Source organism: Chiloscyllium punctatum, chromosome 7 (assembly GCF_047496795.1).
Source record: "Chiloscyllium punctatum isolate Juve2018m chromosome 7, sChiPun1.3, whole genome shotgun sequence".
Lineage (NCBI taxonomy): Eukaryota > Metazoa > Chordata > Chondrichthyes > Orectolobiformes > Hemiscylliidae > Chiloscyllium > Chiloscyllium punctatum.
The window spans coordinates 9,544,960-9,554,864 of record NC_092745.1 but is presented as its reverse complement, the minus strand read 5'-3'; the positions used below and the strand labels follow the sequence as shown (position 1 = coordinate 9,554,864).

At 46.6% G+C, this 9,905-nt stretch overlaps 1 gene segment (V, D, J or C); it reads right to left on the bottom strand.

Annotated features, from left to right (window-relative positions):
- Positions 1-4,315: 4,315 nt before the first annotated feature.
- Positions 4,316-4,998, bottom strand: LOC140479395 (immunoglobulin kappa variable 3-15-like). The segment is given in 2 exon segments: positions 4,316-4,749; positions 4,936-4,998. Coding segments are annotated over 2 exon segments (417 nt in total).
- Positions 4,999-9,905: the final 4,907 nt, after the last annotated feature.

Here is a 9,905-nt window from a genome sequence, read left to right as displayed (position 1 = left end):
TGACATCATTTGAAGCTCCAGGTTTCGGAGCTTGAGCAGCAGCTGGTGTCAGTGTGGAGCGTCCCTGAGGCTGAGAGCTCCGTGGAGAGCACATTTCTAGATGTGGTCACTCTGCAGCTTCAGAGTATGCAGGGAGAGAGGGAATGGGGGAGCAGCAGACAGTCCAAAAGGATTTGGCAGCTAGTACAGGAATCCCCGAGTGCATCGCACTCTCCAACCGGGATTCAGTTCAGAATCCTGATGAGAATGATGGTTCATCTGGGGAGTGCAGCCAGAGCCAAGTCCATGGCATCGCGGGGTGGAGGGAGGTGGGGGAGGTGCTTAGCTGTACAGGGGGCACAAGGAAGACTGCAAGAGCAATAGTTAGAGGAGATTCGAGAATGAGGGCAATCGATAGGTGTTTCTGCATCTGTAGATGGGAATCCAGGATGGTGTGTTGTCTCCATGGTGCCAGGGTCAAGGATATCACTGAGCAGCTGCAGAGCACCCTGAGGGGAGAGGGGGAGCAATCAACAGTTGTGATCCACATTGGTCCCAGTGATAGAGGCAGAAAAGGGATGTGGTCCTGGAGTCAGGGAGCTTAGGATGGAATTAGCAGTAGGAGCTCAAAAGTAGGAATCTCTGGAATACTCACTGTGCCCGACAGAAGTGGGAATAGAAAGAGAAGGAGAAGACAGGTGAATGTAGGGCTGGAAAGAGGATCCAAGAGGGAGGACCTCAGGTTTTTGGGACTGGCCCCGGGGGGAAATGGGACCTGTACAGACCAGACGGGTGCTCCTGAACAGAGCTGGGACGGAGTTCTTTGTGGAGTGATTCGCTGGTGCTGTGAGAGAGGGTTGAAACTAACTTGGCAGGGCTGTGGGACCGAGGAGGAGATAGCAGAGAGGAACACCAAGGTCCACAGAATCCTGAGAGAGATAGACAGCAGCAGAATGTGGAATTGGAATTTATTCGTCAGGGTTAGAGTGAGGGTGAGAGTAATAAAGTCTAAATCACGGTCACTGTGCATGTATGGAACTTCACAGAGTGGGGACTAAGACTGGGGAGTTACAGAAATAGATTGCTATGTGGGAATCTGATGTAGTGACTCTGACAGAGACTGGGCTCAAAGAAGGGCAAGACTGTGTCTTAATTCCTGGATATTAGATTTTCCATAAAGATTGGAAAAGGGCTGGGGGGGGTGGGGAGGAATTGGTTGAAGAGACCACTGCAGAGCTGGAGAAAGAGGATGTCTCAGAGGGGTCAAGGACAGAGTTAATTTGGTCGCAATAAGGAACAAAAAAAGGTGCAGTCAGATTGTTCAGTGCAGTCTTTAGGTCACCGACCAGTGGGAAGGATGGAGAGGCACATATCTGAATGGTAGACAGATGGTAGACAGGATTATATCATTAAATCACATGGGATTCAGGAAGAGCTAGTGAACTGGATATAAAATTGGCTTGACAATAGGAGACAGAGAGTGGTGGTAAAGGATTGTTATTCAGATCGGAACTCTGTGACCAAGCAATGTTCTACAAGAATCTGTTCAGGGTCCACTGTTGTTTGTCATTTATATAAATGATTTGGATGAAAATAAAAGAGGTATGGGCCATAAGATTGCAGATGACATCAAAATTGGTGCCACAGTGGACAGTGAAGAAGCTACCTGAGAATGCTTGATCAACTGGGCCAGTGGACCAAGGAATGGCAGGGTGGTGAAGCAGGCAATGAGCACGCTTGCCTTAATCGGTCAGAACATTGAGTACAGGAGTAGGGACATCATACCAAAGCTGTACACGACATTGGGAGGGCCATATCTGGAGTGCTGCATACAATTCTGTTGCCTTGCGACAGGAACTATATTATCAAACTGGAAAAAGGATGTTACCGAAACTGGAAAGTTTGAGTCAGAAGGAGGGGCTGGTTAGGCTGGGACTTGTTTCTCTGAAGCGTAAGGGGCCGAGGGGTGATCCTTCAGTAGTTTATAAAATCATGAGGGGCAGAGATAAGGTGAATTGTGAAGGTCTTTTCCATGGGACAGGGAAGTCCAAAACTGGAAGGCATAGGTTTAAGGTGAGAGGGGAAAGATTGAAAAGGATCTGAGAGGCAGCATTTTCGTACAGATAGTGCTGCAAGTATGAACCGAGCTGCCAGAGCAACTGGTCGAGGTCAGTACATTTACAACATTTAAAATACATTTGGACAGGAACATGAATAGGAAAGGTTATGAAGGATATGGCCAAATCAGACTAGGGAGCATAGATTAGGTTAATTAATCAGGAAGGATGTTAATATTTCGCAGAGAGCACAAAGAATATACTCAAGGAAGGTTTGGGGATGAGGTACATTCGTGATGAAGAGAGACTGGAGAAGCTGGGACTGTCTTACTTGGAGAAGAGAAGGCTGAGGGAGATTTGATTGAGGAATTCAACATCAGGAGGGGTCTGGACAAAGTAAATAGGGAGAAAATATAATATTGCTTGCAATTCTGGTCTCCTTCTGATCAGAAGGATGTTATAAAACTTGAAAGGATTCAGAAAAGATCTACACGGATGTGACCGGGGTTAGAGGATTTGAGCTCGAGGGAGAGGCTGAATAGGCCGGTGCTGTTTTCACTGGAGCGTCGTAGGCTGAGGTGGGGGGGGGACATTATAGAGGTTTATAAAATCATGAGGGGCATGGGTAAGGTAAATAGACAAGGTCTTTTCCCTGGGGTGGAGGAGGGAGTCCAGAACTAGACAGCATCGGTTTAGGGTGAGAGGGGAAAGATATAAAAGAGACCTAAGGGGCAACCTTTTCATACAGAGGGTAGTGCATATATGGGATGAGCTACCAGAGGAAGTGGTGGAGGCTGGAACAATCCCAGTATTTAAAAGGTATCTGGATGGATATATGAATAGGAAGGGTTTAGAGGGATATATGGTGAGGTCCTGATGAAGGGCTTTTGCCTGAAATGTCGATTTTCCTGCTCCTCGGATGCTGCCTGGCCTGCTGTGCTTTTCCAGCACCACTCTAATCTAGACTGATTTCTTGCATCTGCAGTTCTCACTTTTTTTTTAAAGACAGATATGGGCCAAGTATTGGCAAGTGGGACTAGATTAGGTGGGATATCTGGTCAGCATGGACGAGTTGGACCAAAGTGTCTGTTTCCATGCAGCACATCTACGTGACTCTATGACTCTAAAATGTGTCCACTCGTTAAAGGATTGAGAGCAAGAGACCACAGCTTGAAGTTAGTTGGTAAAAGAAGCAAAAGTGAGATAGGGAAGAGCATTTTCAGCCAGTGAGTGGTTAGAGTGTGGAATGCACTGCCTGAGAGTGTGGTGGAGGCAGCTTCAATTGAAACATTCCAAAGGGAATGAGACTGTTATTTGAAAAGGAACAATGTGTAGAGTGACAAGGAGAAAGCAGGAGAATGACACTCAGTGAATTGCTCATTCAGAGAGCTGGTCTAGACAGCATGGGTGGAATGGCCTCCTTGTGCACTGAAACAATTCTGTGATTGTGTGATTGAGCAGAGTTAAATCTGGGGGAGGTGGGAGCTCGGTGTCTCACTGTGCTGCTGCTGCTGTTGCTGCTGCTGCTGCTGCTGAGGTCAGTGAGATCAGAGACTGGGACAGGGAGGCAGAGCTCACATCAAACTCTGCCCGTGTCTGTCACACTGAGACTGGCAGGAGGCTACTCACTGATTTCACTCCATGCTGCAGGAATGGGACCACAGGATGCAAATGGACAGAGCTCCTCCACACGGTGAGTAAAACTGACTGACTTATATCTTGCTGCTTAAAGGGGGCAATGGAACTAAAGAAATACAGCTAGACACCCTGTTAGACAGTGCTCCTCAATCAACCATTTCATTCACTGCAGCTCCCGACTAACACCTTCAACAATTCAGCAACTGTATTTTAGAAAGTGTATTTCAGTATTAACAGGGTTAATAACAGAGGATTGAGGTTTACTTACTCAGTCGGAGCTTGGCTCCTTTACCGAACGTAAGCCACAGTGAGAGCCCCCAGTGCAGAGGCTGAACAAAAACCTCAGCCCTCTGCTTATCTCCGTCACTCTCACCCTCTCCCTGTCTCTCTCTCTCTCTTTCTTACTCTCACCTATTCATGTCTGTCTTTCTCTCTCTCTCTCTAGTTGTCTTATTCTGATTCTGTTTTTCTCTCTCTGTCTCTGTCTGTGTCTATGTATCTCTCTCTCTCTCTCTCTGGGTTGTGTGCAGCTGGGCTCAGACAGTTTGTGAACTTTATTTTTTGATGTTAAATCTTGCAGCTGCCCTTCACATGTGGCCATGGAGGGCAAGAGGGAAACTTAAGGCCTTCAGTGAGCGGTGGACACCACAGGGACTGGAGTGTGTAGTGGACAGTAATGAATGCAGCATGGGGTAATTTGTTTAATTTCATTTACATATAACTGTAGCAATGGTGCTGTGCATGTTGATGTATTTGTACGGCTCTATATCACTGTGCAGAGGGTTGCTATTATGTTGCATACAGTAATAGTCAGCGACATCCTCATTCTGAACGTTGCTGATTTTCAGGGTGAAACTGGTCCCTGATTGACTGCCGGTGAATCGATCGGAGACTCCTGTGAATCGAGTTGTTGCATCATAGATCAGGAGAGAAGGTTTCTGTCCTTCTCGTTGCTGGAACCAGCGAACCCACTTGCTAACAGATTGACTGGCCGTACAGGTGATGGTTGTGGTCTGGCCCAGTCCCACTGACAGCACCGGGGGAGACTGGCTCATGATGATGTCCCCGCTGATACCTGAGGGGTCAGAGAGAAACACAGTAAAGTCAGACCTGTCACAGAAAGAGCCTGTCAAATGAGAGATTGTTGGAGAAACTGAGCATTCCTCTGATTTCAGCATTTTCCCTTCAATCACAAGTCAGTGGAATTGAAGAGAAATGGAGAGCAGCTAAAGATTCAAGTTGGAAGGAGAGAGGTTTGTACCTGCGATGCAGAATGCCAGGGGCCAGATCAGCTGGATGTGTGAACTCATGGTGTGTGCTCCTGTCCCTGTGCCTGGTTCCTGATAAACTCTCCCTTCACTGGGCTCTGCTTTATAAAGCTGCAGCCTGTGAGAGTCTGACTGGGTGTTCCTCAGTATGTAAATGGCATCAGGCAGAGAGAGCCACGTAGCCCTTCACACTTCCTCTTCTCTCTCGCACTCACTCACTCATTTGCTCACAATTTTAAATTTTCGAGATCTTGAGCAGATTTTTAAGTTGTTAAATTTATTTTCAGGTTTTGGCATTACTAGCTGAGCCAACGTTCATTGCTAACTCCTAGTTGCCGAGCGGGCAGTTCACAGTCATGCACATTGTTCTGGGTCTGGAGTCACATGTCGTCCAGACGAGGCAAGAAAGGCCATTTCCTTTCCTCAATGACATTTCTGAATCAGATGGGTTTTTTTGATGTGTTTGTGGTCACCATGAGACTCTTCATTCCAGATTTCTTTTTAAATGATTTCAAATTCCACCACCAGCTGAGGCAGAATATGTTCCTCAGAGCATTCCCAGTGTCCCTGGATTAATGGTGTTACGATAATACGAATAGGCCGTCACCACCCCTGTATCCCTCACAATCTCCTTTCCTCTCTTTCTCTCACATTGTCCTTTCTCACGCACTGTCACACTCTGTCTATCCCCTCTCTCACACACTCTCCTTTCTCACTCACTGTCATTCTCTGTCTCTCACTTTCTCTGTGTCCAAGGAATCTTGACAAATTGGTATCAGAATTTGCTGAGAGTAAGGAAGCAGAGGGTAAGGGATGAGGGCTGTTTTTCTGACTGAGCGTCTGTGTCCAGTGCGGTCCCACAGGGTCAGTGTTTGGGCTTTAGCTGTTTGTGGTTTATACCAATGATTTAGACTTGCATGAAGGAGGTTTAGTAAGTTCGCAGATGATACAAATATTAATCGGTGATAGATAGTGAAGAGGATAGCCTTAGATTACAGGAGGATCGAGATGGACTGGTTAAATGAGTTGATCAGCGGCAAATGGAACTCAATCTGAATAAATGTGAGGTGATGTACTTGGGCAGGACAAACAAGGCAAGGGATTACATGATGGAGAGTAGGACCCAAGGACTGTAGGACCCTACATCAGTAGAATCCTTGGACATTAGGACTCTTGGATAGTAGGACACAAGGACAGTAGGACCCAGGACTGCAGAACCTGAGGGCTATAGGATCTTGCTGTGAGTATGCACAGGTCCCTTCAGGACAGGCAGATAAAGTAGGCACCAAGGAATAGGGATACTTACTTTTTCTAATCAAGGTATAGTGTTTTAAAAGCAAGGAGGTTATGCTGGATCTTTATAAGATATTGGTTAGGGCCACAGCCAGGGTATTGTGTGCAATCCAGGAATTCACATTACAGGGGGGATGTGATAGCACTGGAGAGGTTGTAGAGGAGATTTACCAGGATGGAGCACGGGCTGGAGAATTTCAGTTTCTTGAGTCATAGAGGAAAACAGCAAGGAAGCAGACCCTACCGTCCAACCAGTCCACACCGACCATGTTCCCAATCTAAAACTAGTCCCACCTCACTGCCATTGGCCCTTATCCCTCCAAACATTGCTTATTCATGTACCTATGCGAATATCTTCTAAATGTTGTAACTATACCTGCATCCACCAGCTCGTCTGGAAGTTATTCCACTCAGGAACCACCCCCTGAGTAAAACACTTGTCTCTCGTGTCTTTTTTAAACCTTTCTCCTCTCAACTTATAAATATGTCCTGAGTCACCTGCCATTCACCTCATCTCCACCCCTCCTGATTTTATAAACCTCTATGCTGTGGGCCAAGCACTGGGAAATGGAATTAGAATAGGCAGGTGTTGGTTTTAACTGGTTAAGATTCAATGGGCCGAAATATCAGTGACAGAGCCTCCTTCACTCTCTGTCTGTCTGTCTGTCTCTCTCTATCTGTCCTTCTGAATATATGTCTATGAATTTATCACTATCCAGCTCTCCTTTTGTGTACTTTCCTTTCTTTTTCTCCATCTCTTTCTCTTTCTCTCTGTTTTTTTTTCTCTCTCTCTCTGTCTGTCTCTCCAAGCATCTCCCCATCTCATCCCTTTACCGCCCCCGACCCCCCGTTTCTCTTTTTCTGTCACTCTCCACCTCTCTCCCTATCTCTCTCCCTGTCACTTTCTCTTCCTGTCTCTATGATGTCACCCCTCAGCCTCCTATGCTCCCATGAACGAAGTCCCATCCTATCCAGCCTCTATTTATAAGTCAAACTCGACATTCTCACCAACATCCTGGTGAATCTTTTCTGAACCCTCTCCAGCTTAATAATGTCCTCCTGAATGCAGTACTCCAGAAGAGGTCTCACCAACGTCCTACACAACCTCAATATGACATCCCAACTCCGATACTCAAAGGTCTGAGCAATGGAGACAAAACTAGTGAAGCTTTCCCAACCGCCCTGTCTACTATGGAAAGAGATTGGACAGATTAGGGCTGTTTTCCTTGGAGCAGAGGAGATTGAGAGGGGACATGACTGAGATGTAGAAAATTATGAGGAGGAAGGACAAGATAGACAGGAAGAAACCTTTCCCCTTGATGGAGGGATCATTGACCTGGGCATGGGTTTAAGGTAAGGAGCAGAAGGTTAACATGGGACATGAGAAAAAAAACCTTTTAACCCAAAGGGTTCAATTTGGAGAGAGGCAGAAACCTTCACAACCTTGAAGAAGTATTTAAATGTGTTCCGATGATTAGATTTGATTCCCTACAGTGTAGAAACAGGCCCTTCGGCCCAACAAGTCCACACTGACCCTCCGAAGAGCAACCCATCCAGACCCATTCCCCTACATTCACCCCTGACTAATGCACCTAACACTACGGGACAATCTAACATGGCCAATTCACATAACCTGCACATCTTTGGACTGTGGGAGGAAACCGGAGCACCCAGAGGAAATCCACGCAGACATGGGGAGAATGTGTAAACTCCACACAAACAGTCGGCCAAGGCTGGAATTGAACCTGGGACCCTGGTGCTGTGAGGCAGCAGTGCTAATCACTGAGATGATGTTAAGGCATTCAAGGCTATGGGCCAAGTGCTGGGAAATGGGATTAGAATAGGCAGCTGCTGGTTTTAACTGATGTAGATTCAGTGGGCCGAAGGGCCATTTTCTGTGCTGCAGATCTCCATGACTCTCTCTGTCACTCAGCCACACTGCTCTACCATCTCTCTCTTTCCTGTCTTTCACCATTTCTGTAAACCTTTCCACCTGTCCATCTGTATCAGTGACAGAGTCTCCTTCACTCTCTGTCTCTGTCTGCCTCTCTCTACATCTGTCCTTCTGAATTTACGTCTCTTTATTTATCACTATCCAGCTCTCCTTTTGTATACTTGCCTTTCTTTTTCTCCATCTATTTCTCTTTCTCTCTGTTTTCTCTCTCTCTCTGTTTCTCCATGCGTCTCCCCATCTCATCCTTTCATGCGTCACCATGTTCTCTTTTTCTGTCACTCTCCACCTCTCTCCCTAACTCTGTCCTATCTCTCTCTCTTCCTCTCTCTCTGTTTTCTCTCTCTGTTCCTCCCTCTCCCTCTCTCTCCCGGTCTCTCTCTCTTCTCTCTCTCTCTCTCTCTCTCCTTGTTTTGTTCTGCCTCAGATGAAAATGTAAAGATATGAATTAGGAGCCAGAGAATGGCACAGAGTCCTAGATACTGTTCCACCAGACAATAAGCTGGCGGCTGATCTAATTATAACCTCAAACCCACAGTCCCCTCTCACCTGATCACTTCTCACCCCCTTGGTTGACAATAATCTACTGTAAAAATGGTCAACAACTCTCTTCCTGAAAAGATCCTGGAAGAACAATTCCACACTCTCACAATCAACATAGAACATTACAGCGCAGTACAGGCCCTTCGGCCCTCGATGTTGCGCCGATCAAAGCACACCTAACCTACACTAAGCCACTATCCTCCATATACCTATCCAATGCCCGCTTAAATACCCATAAAGAGGGAGAGTCCACTACTGCTAGTGGCAGGGCATTCCATGAACTTACGACTCGCTGAGTGAAGAACCTACCCCTAACATCAGTCCTATATCTACCCCCCCCTTAATTTAAAGCTATGCCCCCTTGTAATAGCTGACTCCATACGTGGAAAAAGGTTCTCACTGTCAACCCTATCTAACCCCCTAATCATCTTGTACACCTCTATCAAGTCACCCCTAAACCTTCTTTTCTCCAATGAAAACAACCCCAAGTGCCTCAGCCGTTCCTCATAGGATCTTCCTACGAAACCAGGCAACATCCTGGTAAACTTTCTCTGCACCCGTTCCAGTACCTCCACATCCTTCCTATAGTATGGCGACCAAAACTGCACACAATATTCCAGATGCGGCCGCACCAGAGTCTTATACAACTGCAGCATGACCTCAGGACTCCGGAACTCAATTCCTCTACCAATAAAAGCCAGTACGCCATATGCCTTCTTCACTGCACTATTTACCTGGGTGGCAACTTTCAGAGATCTGTGTACATGGACACCAAGATCCCTCTGCTCTTCCACACTACCAAGTATCCGACCATTAGCCCAGTACCCCATCTTTTTATTACTCTTACCAAAGTGAATCACCTCACACTTAGCTACATTGAACTCCATTTGCCACCTTTCTGCCCAGCTCTGCAGCTTCTCTATATCCCGCTGTAACCTGCCACATCCTTCCTCACTGTCTACAACTCCTCCGACTTTCGTATCATCCGCAAACTTGCTCACCCAACCTTCGAACCCTTCCTCCAGGTCATTTATAAAAATGACAAACAGCAATGGTCCCAAAACAGATCCTTGCGGAACACCGCTAGTGACGGCACTCCAAGATGAACCTTTGCCATCAACTACTACCCTCTGTCTTCTTCCAGCCAGCCAATTCCTAATCGAAACCTCCAACTCA